Source organism: Nyctereutes procyonoides, unplaced genomic scaffold (genome assembly GCF_905146905.1).
Source record: "Nyctereutes procyonoides isolate TBG_1078 unplaced genomic scaffold, NYPRO_anot_genome, whole genome shotgun sequence".
Classification (NCBI taxonomy): Eukaryota; Metazoa; Chordata; class Mammalia; order Carnivora; family Canidae; genus Nyctereutes; species Nyctereutes procyonoides.
This window is the reverse complement of record NW_026575030.1, coordinates 23,243,374-23,265,685: the sequence shown is the minus strand read 5'-3', so window position 1 is coordinate 23,265,685 and position 22,312 is coordinate 23,243,374. Positions and strand designations below refer to the sequence as shown.

The window sequence follows — 22,312 nt, the reverse complement described above, 5'->3', positions numbered from 1 at the left end:
TAGTCCTGGGGTCTGTTGGGAACACCTGGAGCTTTTACAAGGTGGCCCCAGAGTTCCCCCGCCCCCACCCAGACATTCTGGCTTAATTAGCCTGAGGTGGGGCTCTGCTATTGATTGCATTTGCTCGGTTTTATTTTAAGCTTCCCTGGTGATTCTAATGTGCAGCCAGGGCTGAGAACCACCGCACTCGCTTAAATGTCACCTCAAGGAGACTTCCATCGCCCTATATGAACCTCTAACCTTTCCCACGTCTGTCTGCCCTCCCTGCCGTATTCTGCTCTGCTGCTCGGTTTGCTCTCGGCTATAGTATTGCTGTTGTTGGTGTTATTGTTACGTTCCTGTTTATCTCTTCCCGCTAGATCAAGAAGTCCTTAAGGGAGGGATTTTTTGGCCTATTCCTTTCCCTGCTGCATCCCAGCCACCAGCACAATGTCTGACACACACGGTAGATGTTCAAGAAAATGTGCCACTCGACGACTGACCAAGGACAGGTCACATCCCTGTGCCATCTCTCCCCCCACTCCGACCCACATGCACCCTAGCACGATACCCAGCCCACGGGAGCCACGTCTGATAGCTTCCTGGGGCTGTCGTAGCAAAGCGCTACACACCGCGCGGCTTAAAGCAACAGAAATGACTTCTCTCACAGTTCTGGAGGCTCGGGGTCCAAAATCCAGGTGTCAGCAGGGCCTTCCTCTCTCCGAGACTCTAGGTGGGACCCTTCCTTGTCCACCCTTGGCATTCCGGGGCTTGCGGCTTTGTTACTCCAGTCTGGACCTCTGACCTCACCCTGTGTATTTGGGTCTTTATACAACATTTTCCTCTTCTCATAAGGACACCACTTAGACCGGATTAGGGGCCCACCCTACTCTAGCATCTCAACCTGATTTCATCTGCAAAGAGCCTATCTCCACAGTCACGAGGACCAGGGTCAGGACTTCGACAGATCTTTTAGGGTGACGCAGTTCAACCCGTAATGGTGCCTGATGTATATTTGTTGAATGGAAGAGAATATTCACATTTTCAAAGCAAGCGAGAGGCAAGACCGCTCACTCCAGCAGCTCTTCCTTCGACCCTATGGGGCCTCTTGGGGTTCCAAGCTAGTCACCTGAGACAGAAGCCTGTGGAGCCCAGGGCCTGGGGCCAGCAGTATTCAAGGGACAAATGCAAGAAGGGTTACAGAAGCCATGAGCAGCTTCCTGGTTCACACTGGTGTGTGAGGGGCCCCCGACGGCTTGGGAAGCCAGAGTCTCCCTCCAACCTGCTGGGATCGACTCTTTGTGACCTGTCTTGGGGTTTTCAACAGCTGCTGAGGAGTCAGGGAGGGCAGGCTGCTGGCTGATGAGTTGCTGGTGAGACAGAGCGACCCACCAGCCAGAGAGGAGTGGCTCAGAGCAAACTTCCAAGTTGTGCAGAGGTTTGGACGGGGTCTCTGAGGTCCCAACTCCAAAACCCCGCAGCCTCTCCTACACATTTATGGAAATTCTGCACCTCCGCATTCCCCCTAACCGCCTGTCAGAGGCGAAGTCACACTCCTCTGCTGCCTCGGGGGAGGAATTTGCTCAGTGGCTGTCACTCTGGAAGCTCTCCTGTTTTTGAGGTTTACCCAATTGCAGACTGTTCGACTCTGCAGACAGAGTTTCCTGAACTGCTCTTTGGGAACCTGAAGGCCATTTTACAGCCACACAGGGCCCAGGATACAGTAAGGTCCTGGCTGGTTGATCGGCTCCCACTTGAGAGCTCATCTTGGCAAGGCCATCAGGCCCTCGTGGTGGGTGCGCGGAGGCCGGCCCCCCCGGGCGGTGCGCTGCTCCCTAATTGCCTGCCATCCATCACTCACGTCGCCCGCCTTCTACTCCGGAGGCAAGAGCGGCAGGCACTTCAGCCCAATTATCCCAATAGGCCTTTCAGCCTACTGCTGCCTCGGCTCAGCTTCCCCGCGTGCATTTTTGGGTAAGCACACATTTCCTCGCTGTTGCTCCCTCTTGTACCAACAGATGCTGTGACCTCACGGAGATGCTGGGGTCTGACCCTGCTCCTGAACAGAAGCCACATATCCAGCAGCACCTGGAATGCCCAGACGCCGAGTTCTCCTCGTGGTCTGGGCGGCAGGCAGTGCCTCCATTCTCCACACTGCAACAGAGGGGACTCAAGAAATGCTGAGAGGTCAACTGCCTGTCGAGGAGGGCCCAGGAGAGGCAGGGGGCCTGGGGAAACAGAGTCATGGGGAAGGGGAAGGAAGGGAATGTGGCAAGGTCTCAGCCCAACTCCCAGGATGTCGGGCCCAGTGGGAGCTAAAGGTCTTAGGGAAGCAGGGCAGGAAGTGCCCTGGAGGCCCCAGCAGCATAGCCTGGAGAGGCCCAGCCATAGGCCAGGGGTCTACCCCCTGCAGTGTGCCCCCCTCCTCCCCGCATCATTTGCTCCAAGCCATACCCCTAGTAAGATACAGGAGGAGTGGTGGGTCACTGGCGCACGCTAGGTGAACAGCACAGTCGGGGTGGTCGTATCAACGACTGGCTGAGAATGGACACCAGGTGATGGGCATTTTCCAAGGGGGTGCGAAGTAGTCAGAGTAGGACGTATGGTCAAGGAGTGGCCCAAGAACCTTCTGAGGGACAGGCTGGGAGAGGAAAGGGGGGAAGGTCAATGAGAGGATGCTGAACACACTGGACATGTGTACAGACTCCACCTTGGGACAGTCACACCCTCTCCACTCTCACGGCAACGTGACACCTTCCTTCAGAAAGTGGAAGGGCCCTGGGACTGGCTTGACTGTCAGGATTGGGTCTAGGTGGTCTGGGGTCAACATATGTCCCGGAATCCCTGCTGCCAGCTACAGGGCCTCCTGCAGACCCCATTCCACCCCCTGGTCCCTTGATCTTGTTTCTGCCCACTCAGTCCTACCGCCGCCACCTAGACAATAGACCTCCCATTGCATTTATGGACTTTGCGTTTACAAAGCTCTGCAACGTGCCTGAGGAGAAGCCCACAAAGTGGGGAGGGGACTGTACCAAGTCCAAGCAGTTGTCAGTGACCTCTCAGTGATAAGTACGTGGAGCTCTCTATTTTCTTCTCTATATTGTTAGTTCCTAATTTTTCTACAAGAAACACATTTCCTTTGTATAATAAAACTGCTGAACACTAATAACATTCTTCTAGGATCTGATTCTATCCCTTCTATCCTCATGATGTCTTTTCTGACTTGGCCAGCTCAGGATAGTCCTTCTTATTCTGAATTCTTATTAGATCAGAATTTCAAAGGCATAGCCTGACACATTTAACAGGTCAGTGTCTCGTCACCCTAACTTCTCTCTCTTCTTCTCTACCCCAGAGTCCCCAACTTTGGGTCCAAAGAGCTAAAATAGTAAGTCCTATCTGGCTGCTGGCTCCATGCCCCGCTGACCCCCATTCCACATCCAAGGACAAACTCAGGTCCCTTGTGAAGACCCACCACCGTGCAAGGGAGTTTAGAAGCTAAACCTTGTGCACTGCTAGTAGGAAGGTAAAATGGCAAACCTCTATGGAAAACACTACGAGCTTCCTTAAAAAATTAAACAATAGGATTACAGGCCATATGATATAGCAATTTCACTTCTAGGTATACACTCAAAGGAACAGAAAGCAGGACCTCAAGGAGGTATTTGCACATGCATGTTCACAGCAGCATCATTCACCACTTGCCCAAAGGTGGAAGCCACCCAAAGGATGAATGGATCCACAAAAGGTGGCAAACACACACAATGGGGTATTATTTCGCCTTAAAAAGGAAGGAAATTCCAGCTCACACTACATACAACATGGATGGATCTTGGCTATGTTCTGCTGAATGAAATAAGCCCACCACAAAAGAACACGTACTGCATGGTTCCATTTATGTGAGGCACCTAGGATAGTCCAACTCATTGGCACAAAGTGGAATGGTGGTGGCCAGGGGCCGGCGGAGGGCAGGAATGGGGAGTCGTTGGTTAATGGGACAGAGTTTCAGTTTTGCAAGATGAAAAAAAAGTTCCGGAGATGGATGGGGGAGGTGGTTGCACGATAATGTGAATGGTTAAAACGGCCAACTTTCTACTATGTCTGTCTTATCACAAGTAAAATAATGAATTAATTAGTTAATTAAAGAGCAGAGCCCCACCCCCAGGGGCTTCCCTAGTGGGACCAGCTGGGTTATGAGGCTGCTGTTCCCAGGGCACCAGATGCAGCCCGACCTCACTGCTGAGGGCTGAGCCGTCCGAGGGGCCCGCACACGACCTCTCCTACCTCCTCCGAGTCCTACCTGGCAAGGAGCGGCAGCACAATCAAGGTGGGATGAATGAGATAATAACACAAAGGCCACTTCTGTCTATGATCGGTATTGCGTAGAGCTCAGAATACTTTTCTTAATATCAGGTTGGAGACAGGAATGCTAGGTGTTTACGGACCATCCCTCATGTGGTCGGTTGCCGGGAATGTGACTGGAGGTAAACATTTTTCCTCTCTGCCCACAGGGCACACAATCCACCCACAGGTATCTGAGCATCTCGGACGTTGTCGCGAGGCCATTGTTATTCAGAGCCATGCCGCAGCCGAGCCAGACACCAGAACGACCTGGGGAACACAGCCAAGTCCTTGAAGGAGACGGGGAGAGGAGATGATAACCTTAGAAGCGGGAGGTTCAGGAGAGGCTGGGGAGAGAAGGGAAAGGAGGGGGGAAGGAGGGAGGAGAGGGAGCCCTCCCCAGAACCTGCCACTCCCCTACTGTGCGGGGACGGCTGTTAACTCATTTCTACCCCGGGGTCCTGGCAGGTCTTGGGCCAGGCTCCTGAAAATGAGGCTGTGATTTGAGCCAATGGGCCAAGACCCCACACTCCATCCTGAACCCTCCTCAGGGTCCAGACAGATAGGGCCAGGGGAGGAAAGGGTTTCCTCAGCTGAGGACCAGCACCCCCTGGAGGAGCTGGCTCTCTGGCCCTTCGCACCATCTACAACCTTTAAATCCTAAGAGCTCTGGCGTGAGACAGGTCTTTCAGGTATGGAACTCACCCACTATGAACCCTTCCGGCAGTGGAGTGCCCTTCAGAACACTCTCAGGCACGGCTCAGATGTTCCCTGCCCTCCTAAAGCCTTTGGGGTATTGGCCACCCAACCTTGACTCTCAGCTCATACCCGCTCCACCTCCATAGGGCAGTCTGAGGCTACTTCCCGGGTGGGGGGGCCTGGCCCGGGGCTTTACAAACTCCACCCCGACAACCTTCCCAGCACCCCTGCAGGGAGTGGTCCTAGGGCCCCTCTTACAGGCTTTGTTCCTTTGTGGCTTTCATCATAACAGAATAACGGGGCGGCAAATTTTGTAACATCTATAGCCTTTAAGGATGCAAAGTCCTCATGTGATATGTCCCCAATTTACTAATCAATCCACTGTTTGCTGTGTGTCTTCCTGAACAGAAAGTGGGCTTCCCAGTATCAGAGACAGTGTCCTTATTAATTCCCATTGCAATCCTCGTCTCTAAGGCTCAGTGTCCCACGGTTGGAAACAGAGGAAAACATCCACTGAACGGAAGAGTGAGGGGAGGCCACCACTCCCATGTTGTAGATGAGGACCGTGAGGCTCAGGTTAGGTGACCTGCCCAAGTTCCCATGGCTGTTAAGGGGCAGAGAGGGGTGTGCCCCGGCTGCTCAACACAGATACTCGTCTTATTCCACAACGGTGACCTGGTGGCAACTGGGTTCAGGCAGCGTCTGTGTGTACTGTGACCCAGGGGATGTGCTGTGTGCTTCCAGGGCTGGCCCCTTCCCCCCTCCTCAATGTCCTTCCTCCCAAGCAGAGCACTGGGAGCACCCAGCCCAGAGCTGCCTCTGCTGGCATGTGCTAGAGGCCTTTGTCCCCAGAATGGGCACGGCACAGCCCCCCTCTGACCTGGCGCTGCTGGCCGCAGGAGAAGGGAGAGAGGATGGGGAAGAGGGCGCTCAAGCCACAGGTCTGACACCCCAGCGATGGGCCCTGGCCCCAATTGGCCTATCCAGCCCCAGAAGGGCTAAAACATCTCCATCTGTCACTACATGTCAGACAGGGGAGGCTGGGGGCTCCAGGGCGGGGAGGTCTCCAAGGATGCCTTGGCCTCTGGCCCACCTCAATGCTTTGCCACTGGTGGCTCAGCACCAAAGCATCTGACAGGCTCCTGGCGGGTCCTGGGGGCAGATATTCCACTGGGGGTCAGGAAAGGGTGAGGCCACAGCGCAGTGGGGATCTGTTGCCACCCCTCCCTGCCCACCCATTAGTCTCTTCCCCCTCCGCAGATCCGGGCCCCGACTGTCACACCGCAGGGCTGATTTATTTTTCTTGTGGCCTTGCTCTTGGAGGGGGCTAGAGAGCAGCATGTCATCACCCTCTCTAAATATTATAACTCCGCAGAGAATTGACAAACGTGACTCATCACCCTTCCACTCTCCAGCCAGAGAATCCCCAGGCCTTGCTCTGTTGATAGGAGTGTGATAATCATCACAATAATAGCGGTAACAACGATAATCGCTGCTCCCAATTACCGAACACGTGTCCTGTCCAGACACTGCGCTAAGCGCTTCCCTCACACGCTTTCATCTGCTCTTCGCAAGCCTGCTAAGAAGGTATTCTTTTCATCCTATCAGGCAGAGGAAGAGACTGAGGTTCAGAGTACCAGCGCCCATCACTCGCCCCGGTCACATGGCCCCGGGGACAGCAGAGTGTGGCCAACACTCGGGGCTGCCTAACCTCGAGCCCCAGGCCTCATCACTGTACCACGAGCCGGGCCCCCAAGCGCATTTCCACACGACCATGTCACCCCCTCCACCTACTACTCAGCCCTCAACCCAAGTCAAAAGTTCAACCCAAAACAGAGACGAAGCATGCAACGTGCTTCCGTCACGAGCTGCAGCCAGGGCTGTTAACGGAACAGGGAATGGGCCTCGGCGGGCTATTTGCATCTGATTGCTTGTGGCTGGCCTCTGATGTGCGCCAGCCGCCACTAGCCTGGCAATTTCAGAGTCAGAATTATGTCTGTCCCCATGAAGTGGGTGACATCTTGATTTTTCTCTCCTTTTTTCTCTCTGCTGCCATTGATCTTAGCACATCCTGAAACAGAAATACCCCCCGTGTGGCTGGGGGGGGGGTCTGAGTCTTGCCACATGGACATTCGGGTCACCCTGTGATTAGGGTACTGTTCTTTTATGTACCCAGAGTCACAGCCTCCGTGAGAGTGGGTGGGTAAGGGGGACGTCACCCCAAGGGCAGGCCACTCCTTACGGTGGTGGAAGAGGCCTGAGTCAGTCCCTCTGACCAGACCCCCTTGCTGGAGGACTGGGGGCCCAAAGCAATGGAGGGGCAGGAGACAGGGGTGAGAGGGCAAGCACTGGGTGGAGAGACAGTGGTGGCCAGATGTACCAGATGTGTGAGCCCAGCCAGGCTGAGCACCTATGCCTCGAATGCCAAACTGTTTCTGAGCAGTGAATTCTCTGCATCTCCTTTATGTTCAGCTTTATATTTCAGTGGAATCTACTGGAAGGGGGATCCCTGGGTGGCTCAGTGGTTTAGCGCCTGCCTTTGGCCCAGGGCGTGATCCTGGAGTCCCGGGATCGAGTCCCGCATCGGGCTCCCAGTGCATGGAGCCTGCTTCTCCGTCTGCCTGTGTCTCTGCCTCTCTCTCTCTCTCTATCATGAATAAATAAATAAAATCTTAAAAAAAAAAAAGGAATCTACTGGAAGCTCTGCTGCACTGAGAACAATCAAGTCCGTGCTATGTTTGAAACGACACCAGGGCCGGGGGACGGGGGTGGGGGGTGGTGGGTACAGCAAGGACAAGAGAGAAAAGTCCCAGAAAGGGGAAGCTCAGGGCTTCATTTTGTGTTGGGACCACTTGGCGGGTTACTCCTTCCCGTCTGAACTTTGGGCCTCTGAGATTTCTTCTAATAGGGAAGGCTATTTCTTTACGTGTCCCTAGGGTCCCCCAGATTTTAGGGGCTATCAGACCAGAAAGGCCCCTGGTCAGTCCACAGTCTCTCTTTCTCTCTCACACACACACTAGAAGCCAAACCTCTCTCATCCACCTTTTCTGAGTCTCCCCTTGGCTTAGGGGCTCCCCGAGTCTCCTTCCCACAAATCCTCATACACATTCCTTTCTACTGGGCATATAAAAAACACCTAGTAAGGCTAGGTGGGAACTCTGATACCAAACAGCTTTCAGGGGACAGCTGTCCCACTTAACCAGCTCTAGGATCTTGGACAAATTAATCTCTGTGCCTCAGTTTCCTGTGAAATAAAGGTAATAGGAGTACTGGCCTCTTATATGGATTATGAGGACTCAGTGATTATATGAAGTATTCAGAGTAGTGCGTGGCTTAGGGAAGGCGCCACACAAGTACAACTCTGGTTGTGAGCAATTATTCCACCTTATGGGGTCAGAGGTGGGTGTGAGGAGAGGTGGGAAACCAACATGTCAAATCAACCGACTGAGTCCTGGGCCCCACTTCCCTCTCTGAGCTCGGCTTAGCTGAGTCTGCAGCCCCTCGGGGCACCTCCTGGGCAGGCACTGGGCCTCGGCCTTCTTCCTGCCCCTGGCTATGCTCTCCCCTCCTGACAGCGGAGCATGGGTGGGCTCTGGGGGGACTTGGGTACCCCCAAAACTGAGGACACAAGTTGTTCAGGTAACCTTTTTCTTTCAAAGGCTTGGAGTCTATTTTGGAAGATGGATACAGGACACACCGGCGGATGGAACCAACAGTCTTGGATTCCAGGGCACACTTGGGAACTGGGCAATTCCGCCTCAAATTCGGACAATTTCGACATGAAAACTCGGTGCGCCCTCCCTGCCCCTGCGGCCATCAGCCTCGCCTTGAGTGGATGTATACTCACGTGGGCGTGTTATGGTGCATGCACCATAATTTATATCATTCCATTTAATCCCTTTATGAAAATTCAGCCCAAGCCTGCAAAGGGTTCCCTCTACACCAGCTTTAGAAGATTCATGGGTCCGAGATTTTGCCCAGGGAGAAAGTAATTCTCTTGAAGGCAAACACAGCAGCTCCTTTTCTGGGCAGATGGGAGGATTACAGGGCTCTCCAGGAAGCCACGCTGGATGAAGGCCACTGTATCGCTCCGTGTCCCCACGGAGCTCATAAGCAGATTTTGCACTCTATTAGTCTACATCTGTTTGCACATCCCTGCTGTCAGCAGCTTCTGTCTAGAGAAGCAGCAAATGTGCAGCGAGAGGGGCGTGGGCTGTGGGGCAGGCCGACCTGGATGCACCCCAGCTTTAGCAGTCCTGGCTGAGTGACCCTGGGCGAGGATCTTAGCCATTCTGTGCTCAATCTCTAAACAAAGGATGCTGATGAGGGCCCCCACCTTACAGCATGGTCAGGAGGATTAGCAACGAGGTGGGTAATGCCTGGTACCAGTGCCTGACCCACACTGGCTTAGCAGACATGGAAGCTGCTAGATGATGATGAAGACTGAGATGATGACAGGACACATGGGTCCCAAGTCGGCTTCCTCCCTCTCTTGCCAGGCTAGGAGTTTCCCCGACAGCTGGGGCTGCTGCATTCTTTCTCCTCCTCCCTCCTCTAGCTTCTCCCTGCGGCCTCAGCTCCCATCCCTCTGTAATAATTCACTGCACCAACCTAGAGGGTACAGCGTGGCTGGGGCACCCCACACAGCACACATGCCCCAAAGCCACAGACCACCCTGCCGGGCTGTGCTCCCCCAAAGGGCAAGAGGAGGAGATGTTGTCTCCCCAGGCATGCAGTCCTCCCACCCTGCCCTCGCCCCCCAGCCGCACTCGTACCTCACGTTGTCATGTTTCTGGATGTAAATCTTATGGAACATCATATCCTCCTGCTTGGCATTGATGTCTGCTTTCATCTCCATGGCAACGTGACGGGGCAGGACAGACAGCAGGAGCCGCTCCTGGGGAGGGAGGCACGTGCTTTCATCATAGCTCTTTCCACCTGCCTGGCAGTCCCCTGCTTGCCCCACCGCAGGCCGACTCCTCCCCACCCGGGCCCCCATCCACAGGGCCCTGCAAAAGCCCTCAGGCTGGCCTGAAGTTCAAGGAGCTGACATTTAGGTGACAGTGGGCCAGAGTTGTGCCCCCACGGCTACTAGAACCCGGTCTCTCTCCCTGGGAGACCTCCTGGGTTTTGTGTGCCTGCACCTGCACCTGGGGAAGAGCAGTCCTGGTGAGCCTGTAGCACTGAGCCCCCCGGGGCACCCTGCATGTCACCCGAGACTGTGTGCGACCTTGGGCAAATTATTGAACCTCTCTGAGCCTCAGGTTCCTCATCTATACATAGGGATGGGGTGATTAAGGGCATCACGTGAGAGTCACTCAACTCGTCCTCACATTTTCACCGAGCACCTACCATGTTCCAGGCAAGGTCTCTCCTTCACAAATCTCCCAGTCTCAGGGGGGCTCAAAGTACTAGGGGGCACTGAGCAGGGGTTGCTGGGCTGGGAATGGGGTGGTCAGGGAGGGCTTCGTGGGGACCAGAAGGATGAGGTTGGGACTACTCCATTTCCACGATGGGGACAGTAGCCCGGGAGAGAGGGAAAGTGGACTCTGAGAAACGGAGAGAAGCTAAGACCTGTTGGAGAGGAGGCGGGAGGGAACAGGGAGGGGGCCAGGGTCACACTGTGGAGAGGGGTCCCGACTTCGCCTCCCTCCTGCCCTCTCCTCCCAGGCCTTCTTGCTGCAAGAGGCCCAGCTGCCTTGGGATGGGCGACCTCGCCCTGCGCCCCAACAGCCCACTACCCACGCCAGGCTGGCTCATGGACTTCTCCCGCCTGAGGCCTTTCACCCTGGCTGGCCCAGCCCTCCTCATTCTCCCTTCACTCGTGCCTGTCACCAGATCCTGGGCTACCCCCTTGTATGACCCCAAGATTCCCCTCCTGCGCCTGTGTCTTTCTGGTTTCTCTCCCTCCTCCTGCCGCCCCCCCAGCACATGCCCACCTCTCTCCTCTTTCTGCTCACTCTCGCCCCTGAGAGCACGCACCCCTGCCCGTCCCCTCCTCCTCCCTGTCCCTACTTCCAGGCTCCTGAGTCGCCAGCTGCCCGCCGGATGACTGGCCGCTACCACCGGGACACTGCACCCCAAGCCATACTCACTTTCCCGGGTTTTCATTCCCCAACGGCTCTTCAAGCTCCCTGCCTTTGCCCCCTGCCTTTGCCCGTGCCGCCTGCACTCTCCGGGCCACCAGGTCGGCACCCCACCCGTGTAAGTGCTTTTACCCTTCAGAATGTCCCCTCTGCGCCTCATCCCTCTCCCCTTGGCCCGGACCCGTCCAGCCCCAAGCAGGTCCTGGGATGCAGACGCAGACTCCGGTCCTTCCTGCTGCACGTCCACCCGCACCGCCTACATCCCAGCCAGAGGGCCCCTCCCCGGCCTCCCCGCTCCCTGTATGGCCCCCGTCTCTCCAGTACACTGCCTTTGTTGTGACACTCGCCGGTGCAAAATCTCCGGAGCTCCCCCCGGTTCTGGATTCTTCTGGAGCTGGTGAGCCCACCCCGCTTTATTTTCCACTGCAAGCCAAGACCCCCACTCGACCCGCCCGCTTCCGGCACCTGGCCTGCTCCCACCAGCCCGGGCCTGGCTGCCTTCTCATCCTCCTGAAGCACCTCTACCGTCCCAGCCTCTGGTTTTCGCATGTGCTAGGCCTCCTTCGGGTCCCACCCCGGCGACCAGAGCAGGCCCTGCACCAACTTCTGTGTCCCAGCTTGCTGCCTCGGGTCCATCCTCCACACTGCAAGCCAGTGCGTGATCTTTCTAAACATACCCCTGACCCCATCGCTGCCCTGCGTAAAACCCGTCTATGCTTCCTGAAGCTTCCGGAGCCAGCCCACAAGCCCAGCCTGGCCTCAAGGTTTCCATGATCTGGCTCCCGCCTACCCCTCCCTGTACCCGGCAGGCCCTGAACTGTGTTCCAGATCCAGAGCACCATGGGAAGCTGCCCAAGCTCCTGGCAGGGTTTCCTTGTCTTCACACACAAGCCCCTCAGCTAGGCTCACCATCCTCACATCCCGCCGCTAATCCTGCCTCAGGCTTCCCCCCTTCCCAGTAGGAGGGTCCTGGTGCTGCAGAGCATCCCCTTACCATGCAGGGTCTGCCTCTGGAGCCCCCGATCACTCAGGGTTTCGGGGGGCCTGCTAACCGGGCCTCCCTGTAGTGCATGAAGTGAGGTGCCCCTGAGGACGGAGCTGTGTTACGCTCAGCTCCACAGCCCTCAGCCTCGGGCCTGGAGAACACTGGTAATCCATGCAGGGTGCTCTCTGTGGGTTAGCTTGGTCTCCCTGAGCATCAGTGGATGTGGCCCTTGAGGGCCACCTCCTATCTCCTGAACTCTCAGTTCCTGGTGACAGAAACACAGAGTAAGGGGCAATCCTGTGGAAATACAGCACAGCTGGGGGACCACGTGCCATCTACTGTTTATGTCCATGAGAGACCTTCCTACATTTATAACCACTTCTGGGGCTGCGGGTCAGGAGGGCGGGGGGGGGATGGCTGGGGAACAGTGCTGAGTCCTGCCACCAGGTGGCACCTCGGAGTGCCCCCCAAGGACCCCCCCCAGGGACCCAAGAGCAGCACTCTCTGCAGAGGGTGGGGGAGGCCCGAGAGCCACTGGGCTCTGGCGGGGTGAGGAGTGCCTGTCCCCAGGAAGCACGCCTCTCCTCCCTAGTATCTTGGCTCAGAACATGCTAAAGCAAATGGATTTTCTTCCCCAAATCCCTGTGGATTTGCTGGAATGTCCAGCCTGTCCAGGGCCAGTACAAGGAAACCATGATGAGCTGTAAAATACGCATTTTACTGGAGAAGGAACAAGGCCCAGAAGTGAGAAGGGACACTCCCTGACACAAAAAGAGAAGGAAGGTATCCCGATGTCAGGCGACAGATACCAGGGCCTGGAGCTGGGATGAGCTGGGGGGCCTCTGAGGCATGGAGGGGCTTAGGGTAGGGAGCAGAAGGGCAGCAAGTTAGACAGAAAAACACGGTAGGAGAACCCAGGGACACCGCTGACCATGGGGCTGTTCAAGAGCCGGACCAGGAGTTCTGACGGGGCCAAAAGAATGCCTGGGGCCAGCCAGGCCTCAGGCTGGACAGCATGAGCTGGGGACCTGGCAAGGCACACCGGCCACAGCAGCAGGGCTGGACGGCAAGCAGGAGAGGCCACTGGTGGGAGGGGTGGGCTGCGCTGGGGAGATGCTGCAGAGCTTCGCCCCCTGGCTTGGGCCTGCCCCCGTCACGTAACTGCTTGGGGTGCGTCCAGACGGAGTCAGAGTCAGACCCTCTCACACTGTGGTCACACTGCTGTGCGCCTGGGGCGCCCACAGCGTGCTCTCTGGACAAGCGAGGAGGCCGTGGGGGGCTTTGTCTCCCTCTCCCTGAACTCAAAGGCAGCAGGACTCCACTTGTGTCTGTTGTGTAGACACGGACATAAGAAGACAGGAGAACCCGCTTCAGAGTAACTTCATCACTGAGAGCCACGCCAAGCGCCAGTCCAGGGGGGCCCTGTCAACCTGCTGGCCCATCCACACTCTCCCCTGGGGTCACACAGCCCCGTCTCTAGGGCTCTAGTCCGTGTTTTTCAGCTCGTTGTGTCGCAGAGTCCCCAGAACGCATCTGGTTCACACTCAGGCGAGGGCACAAGGGTCCTGCGCCCCACCAGGATGCGGGGCAGCCAGGCAGGCGGCTAGCCCTCGGTCCTTGCCCGGCCGTCACCCAAGAGAGCACAAGGGGCAGCTCCCCCGGCCCCAGTGCTCACTACGAGGAGCCCTCCAAGTCTGTGGCCCCCATGAACGGCCTACTTCCCTGCCCAAAACTTCTCTGAGAGCGGCGTTTAGGGTGAGACAGGACCACCATCCTTCCTCTGAACCAACCAAACCCCAGAACTCGGCACAGATAAAGAGCTTAAGGAGGGCGTCCCAGGGGCTGTAGCTCTCACCGCTCTAACTCATCGGCACTGGGGAGGGCGGAGGGCCCCTTCCCGTGCCCAGGGTCTGGGCTGCTTGGCCTGTCGGCAGCAGGGGAACATGACGGGGCAATGGGCAAGCACTAGGGTAGAGCTCTTCCTCCCAAGTCTCCTAGAGCATTCCCACAGAACCAGAAATGCTAGGCTCCCTCCAGGGAAAACATTCCCTTCTGGCTTAGTCCCTGCCTGGATGTGGGGTGGGGCTGGCGGCTACACGCAGCGCAGTTGGTGGGATGGCAGGCAACTAGGCAGAGGCAGGCCTTGGGCCACGCAAGGACAGGAGGGCCTCACCCACCTGTTGCTGGTTCTCCCGTTGCGAGTGGAGCCGTGCCTGGATGCATTCCCGGGTCTCTTGGAAGGCCTGTCTCTGGGAGACCTCAGCCGGGTAGTGGGTACAGACACCCACGATGTTGGTGCAGGAGAAAATGAGGACATTGGAGACGAGCTGCAGAGGGAGAGATGAAGACACGGAGCTGAGGCCCGCAGTGGGCACCAGTCGCTGGAGCCCCAACCCTGCCCCCCCCCAGGCCCCACGTTAGCACACACACCCACCTGCGAGCAAGGACACTCACCCATGGCTGACCACAGGGAGCAGCTAAGCAGGATAGGTCAGGCTCTCTGACTTCCTCGAAGCCCAGAGCTTGGCTGGCCTGTGACAGGTTGTGGCCCTAAGGAACCCAGTCTCTGAATAATCATACTGTGCATGCACACAGCACCAGAGACGAAAAGGTTAGGCATACAGGTGATGCTGTGTATGCACTGGTGGGGAGGAAGCAGGGGGGAGGTTGCAAGGAAGGTTCCATAAGGGTCACGGGATTTCATTTTTTGAAAGCATGATAGAGTCCAGCACAGGACAAAGGACTGCCCTTTTGCAGAGAAGTCTGAGATGATTATCGTTAATGCTTATTATTCCCCAGGGATCACTGAGCTGAAACAAGTGCGTGCTGTCTACCCAGGAGATACCCAGCAGTGTGCCAAACCCTCTGAGGTCTGGGAGAAGGCTAAGGTCCTGGGGCCAGCCGGGGTCAGGGTCAACAGCAGGTCCTGTCTCCTCTTCCTGGGTTTCCATTCCTTCTCTGCACCAGCCCAGACGCCCCCTGACAACTGCACCATTCCAGCTGGCGAGCATCCACCATCGCCCTCTGCCCCACACTCCTGCCCTTCCCCGTGCCGATGGAGGTGCATGTGTGGAAAAGTACTACTGCCCCTCAGGTCGCGGAGACAAGGTTGGAATTCTTTGGAAAGGAGCATTTACTGAAAAGCTAAGGGAAAGAGAACACAACACTACACACACACCCCACAAAAGCAAGATCACATAGCACACTTCAGATCCTAAATTTGCTCAGGATCTGAGACAAACGTTTTCTTGGCAGGTCCAGCTAGCTACTGGGATATCTGGGTAAACAGATGCTGGTCCTGCCCTTGCCTTGGGCCATGCAGGACAGAAGCCACACAAAGATGTTCAGGCTTCTAGGACTCCATCCCTCCCTCAGCTTGATTCTTAGTCGCAGTGACGAAAGGGAACCCCAATTGGCCTTGGCACTTTCTGCTGTAGCTCCGGAAGCCCTCTGGACTTGAGCTGCTTGGTGTGACCTAGCAGACAGCCCCACCCTCTTCTTCCAGGGGCCTCTCTGTCTCTGGAACCTAGAAGTCCTGTCCTTCCCTCTGGTCTTGTTCGACCTGAAGGCTTCCCCCCACCCCCAGCCCCAGCTCTGAGGCATCCTGACCTCCACTCAGGGTCCTCAGCCAGTCCAAGTCTGGAGGCCATGTGGGCTCCCTGCTGGATGTGGGGCTGTGGTTACCTGGAGACACCTATACCGCTCTACCATGACTGTCCTGAGCCGTGAACAAAAAGAGACTTTCTCTTTCCAATCTCTCAAAGTCCTGCTCTCTCCTTGGCTGCACAATAAATTCTGGTTTCCTGGCTGCAGGACACTGTGAGCTCGCCTCGAGCACTTCCTGGATATCTTCCAGATGCTTCCTGGATGTGCCTTCGGGGAAGGGGCAAACTCAGGTTACTAGCTCCACCAACTCTGATGATGACTCATAACTCCCCCAACCTCACCTGAATCCCATCCACCTCAGAACTGTCATTTTACATAAAAACATGGCAGAGAAAAACACAACCTACTCAACACAAGGAAAGAAAACCCCCTGTTCTATGAAGCTTATAATCCAGGTGAAGAGATGAGGGGTCAAGCCTGACAGAGAACTGGCGCTAGGAAGCAGAAATGGTCTTGCACCAAGCAAGAGGGCAAGGAATCATGAGGAGGCAAGAGGAGAACTTCTGGGCAAGCCAGGCACATTGGGCCTGGGATTGGGGCATAGTTGGCAAGTCCGGCAGGCACGGGAAAGGGTATCCCTGGAAAGAGTATCCATGACGCTCAGGTTTGTGAGGTACTCAGGGGTCCTTGAATAAATAACTCAGGCTCTATGATCCTGAGGGGAAGTCCACAGAGAGAAGATGGAGCTGGAAAGGCAGATAAGAGCCAGACTGCAGGGGCATCTGAATGTCAGGCTGAAGACGCCTGGCACAATTCTTATACAACAGGAACATGAAGGACTACTGAAGGAAAGAAGAGCAAGATGAGCACGTCAGCTTCACAAAGGCTCATCAAGGCCAAGAGCAGCAGAGGGAGTCAGAGATAGGTCAGGAGGCTACCACAGAAGTCCAAAGACTTCTGCATGAGGCTGGGGGCCAGAATGCAGAGCTGACTCAGAAGGAAGAGCCATAAGACCAGGGCAATAAGGTTCAGGGAGCAAGAGACTATGGCCTAGAGTATTCATCATGAGAGTGACTCTGAAGGGAGACCTGGATGACAAGACTTCAGAAAGCCACTGGGGACCACTGAGAGAGAGGTAAGGAGAATGAGGTGAGGAGGTGAAAGCTGAAGGAGCAATCTTCGGGGAATGCTGGAGAATGTTCTAGTTAGGGAATATCTTTTAAAAGGAGAAGAAGGGGCCAGATGACTAAAAACAGGAAAAATTGGGAAAGAGAAATGAGGAGCTACCCTCAGACAGGAAAATGTATCATGAGAATGCAACACGGCCAAGTGGGGTTAATCTCAGGAACAGAAGGCTGGTTCAACTTTGAAAAATCAATGTAATTCACCATATCAACAGACTAAATAGAAAAACCATATGGTTATTTCAATAGTTACTGAAAAGGAATATGAAAAAATTCTACATCAAGGCAAGATTTAAAAAGAAATCTCAACAAATTAGGAATGGAAGAGATCAATAGCATATATAAAAACCTATAGCTAATGTCATACTTAATAGTGAAAGGCTGAATGTTTCCTGCTAAGACCAGGAACAAGGCAAGGTCGACCCCTTTCATTACTCTTACTTGGCATTGAGGTTCTAGACTATGCAATAAGACAAGAAATAAAAGGCATACGGATTGGAAAAGAAAAAATACAACTGTCTATATTTGCAGAAGACATGTAGAAAATCCCCCCCCCAAACTCTACAAAGTAGCTACCAGAATTAATAAGCAAGTTTAGAAATACAAGGATATAAGATCACAGGATACCGGGTCGATATATAAAAAGCAACTGTATTTCAATATGTAAGCAAGTTTTGTTAAAAGCTATAGTCATAAAACTCAGAAGAAAACATAAAAGTAAAACTTCATGACGTGGGATTAGGCAATGATTTCTTAGTTTGACACCAAAAGCACAAATGAAAAATAAATGAATTATACTGCATCAAAATCAAAAACTTCTGTTCTTTAAAAGGAACAAAGAAACTAAAAAGACAACCCACTAATTGGGGAAAAATATCTGCAAATCATAGATCATACTTTTATTTTTTTATAAATATATAAAGGCACTAAAGAAAGGACCATCTTTTCAACAAATGGTGCCAAACAATTGTCTATATGTAGGACTAACTCAGACCTCCCAAAATACATAAAAAATTTACTCAAAGTGGTTCATGGGCCCAAATGCAAAACCTGAAATTGCTAAACTTCCAAAGGAAAACACAGGACTTTGGGTTAGGTAGAGATTTCTCAAATATAACAGCAAAACCTGATCCATAAAAGAAATGATAAATTGATAAATTAGACATCATCAAAAATAAGAGCGTATCTCTTCAAAAGACACTGTTAAGATAATGAAAAGATAAGCACAAAATGGGAGAAATTACTTGCAAATCACATATCTGATACAAAGACTTGTACCCAGAATTCATAAAGAACAAAAGTCCACTATAAGAAGACAGCCCGCTTTTTTTTTAATTTTTTTTAATTTATTTATTTATGATAGTCACACACAGAGAGAGAGAGGCAGAAGCAGGCTCCATGCACTGGGAGCCCGATGTGGGATTCGATCCCGGGTCTCCAGGATCGCGCCCTGGGCCAAAGGCAGGCGCCAAACCGCTGCGCCACCCAGGGATCCCGACAGCCCGCTTTTTAAAAGAGCAAAAGATCTGAATAGATAATTCATCAAAGAAGATATAAAGATGACAAGCACTAAGAAAGATGCTCAAAATCATTAGCCATTAGGGAAATACAAATTTTGAAAAACAACAAGATACTGTTCAACACTATTAGAATGGCTAAAATGACAAAATGAAAAAGAAAAAACAGGTGCCAACACAGGTACTAGGAAGGCGTAGCAACTGGAACTCTCAGGCCTTGCTATGAGAAATGAAAAACGGTAGAGCCACTTACGGAAACAGTTTGGCAATTCCTCAGTTACACACGTATGACCAGCAACCTCACGCCTAGGTATTTGCTCAAATGAAATGAAAAGTTAAGTTCACACACACAAAAATCAGTGCAGGAACGTTTATGGAGTATGACTCATCTAAAAAAGGAGCGATCTAGGGATAACACACAACATGGACCAGTCTCGGACACATGCTGCTGAGCGAAAGAAGCCACACTCGAAGGGCCATATGATGGCATATTTACATGACATTCTGGAAAAGCCAAAAAAACTGGAAGGACTGCAACCAGACTGGTGGTTGCCAGGGGCCAGGGAGAGAGGCTGATGAAAGGGCCAGCGGGAGGAAATGTTTCCAGGTGATAGAACTGTTCCATATGTTGATTGTGTTTGTGGCTACACATCTGTACACCTCTGTCAAACACACAGAACTATATACCAGGAAGGGTGGATTCTACTGCTTGAAGTTACACTTTTATTTTTTTTTAATTTTCATTTATTTATGATAGTCACATTGAGAGAGAGAGAGAGAGAGAGAGAGAGAGAGAGAGAGAGAGAGAGAGAGAGAGGTGGAGACATAGGCAGAGGGAGAAGCAGGCTCCATGCACTGGGAGCCCAATGTGGGATTCGATCCCGGGTCTCCAGGATCGCACCCTGGGCCAAAGGCAGGCGCTAAACCGCTGCGCCACCCAGGGATCCCTGAAGTTATACTTAAAAAAAAAAGAATGGGGGGCACCTGGGTGGCTCAGTCGGTTAAGCATCTGCCTTTGGCCAGGTCGTCATCCCAGGGTCCTGAGATCGAGCCCCATGTTGGGCTCCCTGCTTAGCGGGGAGCCTGCTTCTCCCTCTCTTGTTCTCCCTGCTTATTCTCAGGAAGAAAGGGAGGAAGGGAGGAAAGGAGGATGGGAGGAAGGAAGGAAGGAAGGAAGGGTGGGTAAGATGTGGGAAGGACTAAAAGAGAGAGCATGAAAGCCAGCGAAACAGAGAAAGAGCAGCCTTTCCTCTCTCGAAGGCCAGAAAGGGACCGGAACCTATTTTGAGACATGACCCCCAAGGTAATTATCAACTGGCTGCTGGAGCATCTCGGTCTTAATCCCCGGGCCTCTCCTCCTGTAATAGGACTCCTCCTGCAGCCAAAAGGCCAATAGCAACAGACGGTGCAAATCCAGGTAAAATGATGCCCAGTAACCCAATAGGGGTCCAAATGGCTTTGCTGAGCTTACTGTGTCTCTGTGTCCCTCTCTCTCATTCACTAAACACGAAACAGGGAGAGCAGCTAGTTACAGGGTGCTGGGGTGTGAGGCTGGGGTGTGAGACAGGGGTCTTCGACGAGGTCATTGGGAAGGCTGGTTTCCGCAAATTTCACCTGAGAGTGAACAAGAAAGAGACCAATGTGTTTGTTACACACACACACACACACACACACACACACACACCACTCACCCAAAAAGCAGAGATCTGTGCCCCAGTTCTCACAGATGCTAAGGCTCCTGTGCAGACACTAATGTTATGAATGGAGAGGAGGCATCAGTAAAATCGGGTGGAAAGCCTTCTTCTAGGAAGGAGTTTGTGGCTTAAAAATGATCTCACACTTTGAGCACCAGGGTCCAAATGCTGACTGGCTTTCTTCTCCACTAAAAACAATTCTCAGTCATTGAGCCCCTCGCAGACATAGTAAAAGTATAAACCTTGTCCTTATGTAAATGACTTAATTAGTAAATAATAGCAGGTATCATTCACAATAGCAGGGAAACAGGCCTAATTAAGGGTTTGCTGGTTTTCCTTGCATCGACGTCCAGGGACAGATCTAACCACATGGAACACGTGCACGAGCGTGTGTGTGTGTGTGTGTGTATGTGTGTGTGCGTGTGAACACCTACACCAGGTAGCGTAATGAGCAGACCTTACAATACAGCAAACCTCATTCCCTGGGATTCACCTCAGCATCTGCTTTTAAAACCAGCCCAGCAGATGGTTTGGGCCCAGGTGGTCTGACGACCACAGTGGGGCAGAACTCCTACTAGAAGGGAATGTCTGGAATTCTAGTCTCTGCGTGGAAACCCAAGGGAGATGCCCATGAACACTTGCCACTCTGGAAGCAGGGGCGGAGGTATTTCTAAAACCCCAGCACTTTGGGAAACCCAATTTCTCACTGCCTGCAGGCCGCAGGTTTGATTTGGCCCCGAGGGTGAAGTCACGTTGCCCCCAGTGTGTGCAGTGCCTCCTTTTTTTTTTTTTAGTGTAAGTATGCCCCATGCAATATTGGGAACATATTTATACTAAAAAATCATTTGCTGTTATCTGAAATTCAGATTTAACTGGGCAACCGTATTTTACCTGGCATTCCTACGAGGGAGCCTTTTCAAACCTGCCCTCCCCCAATTCTATGACAACCCTCTCCCCCCGCCCCGCAAAGCCCTAGAACACTGGGTGTGACCCAGCTCCCACTCCACCCCACTCCCTCGAGATCCTCCTCCAGCCTCTGCAGATCCTGCACACACAGACCACAGTGCTTCCTCTTCATGTCAAACTCTGAAATCCCCTCTGTTAAGTGCCAGCCAAAGCTGGGAGCTGATTTTCCAAGGCCACCCGTCCAGCCAAAGGGGTCTAGACCATCTCTGGGCCCCAGCGGGCCCCGCTGCTCTGGGTACTTAGGAAGGGAAGGAAGGTCCTCTCCTGGGACCCAAGCCCTAAAGACAGGCACAGACCCTCCCCTGCTAGTCTTTTTTCTATTTGCAAACACACCAAACCAGCAACCAAATGAGTCCCAGATAAAAGGAGCTGACAAGCCTGACAAGAGTTTCTACTGCCTGCCCCGGATTTCATTTGTTCTACACGGTGGTGGTGGGAAGCTCGGGGGACCTCAGTGGAATCCTATTATGATACAAAATACAATAAATCAAGGAAGGATAATCTTAAATTATATACTCCTGGAAGTCACATCAGCTCCGTTCCTTGTATGCTTCACCGAGCTCAATGAGGTGTTAAATGGCTTTTTAAAAAATATTACGTATTTTTTTAACTTTTTAAAAAAGTCACAGTGACGCCTCTTAAAAATTTGTCCCTTCCAAAGAATGGAGCCTGCTGTATACTTTTTTGGGGACCAAAGCCACATTATCTCTGCTTTAGGGGCTTTCATGATAGGATCCTCTTTCATGGAGGTAGTTGGTTTATTTCAATGGCTCTGGGCAAACACGCCCAGGCTCTCTGCTGTCCTCATTCCCATGGGGTCCTGCCCAGAAGGCACCCCCTCTTCTCCATTCCAGCGAGGATCTAGGTGCTCAGGGCTTGTCAATCGCTCCTGCTCTGAAATGCTCTATGTCAGAGATCCCCATATCCCTTCACATCATGACGCTTCCTGCTGCAAAGCCTGCCATGACTCCCTATTTCCAAGAAGATAAAGCCTCCATCTCAGCACTGGCACTAAGACTCTACAAGCCTCATTACAGGCCACATTCCCCTTCTCATCTCCTACTCCAACCATGTGACAGGGCTACTCACTGTCTCTGGAAAATAGCAATCTATAATACGATTCTAAAAGTATAATGTTTATTTAATAGAATTTCGCTGTTACTACAAGCAGGGCATGAAAGATGAACAAATCAATAATTAGCATCTGCTTAATACATTCTTAGGAAAGGCAAAACAGACTAAAATGTGAAGAAAGACA

At 53.1% G+C, this 22,312-nt stretch overlaps 1 protein-coding gene across 1 annotated transcript in view; it reads right to left on the bottom strand.

The window, feature by feature from the left end:
• ADCY5 (adenylate cyclase 5) overlaps positions 1 to 22,312 on the bottom strand; it is a 146,729-nt gene that overhangs the window by 46,429 nt on the left and 77,988 nt on the right. The window contains exons 2-3 of the mRNA XM_055316382.1: positions 14,265 to 14,414; positions 9,792 to 9,913 (exon numbers count right to left, since the gene is read on the bottom strand). Of these exons, the coding sequence (XP_055172357.1) occupies positions 9,792 to 9,913; positions 14,265 to 14,414 (272 nt within the window). The remainder of the gene's footprint in view (positions 1 to 9,791; positions 9,914 to 14,264; positions 14,415 to 22,312) is intronic.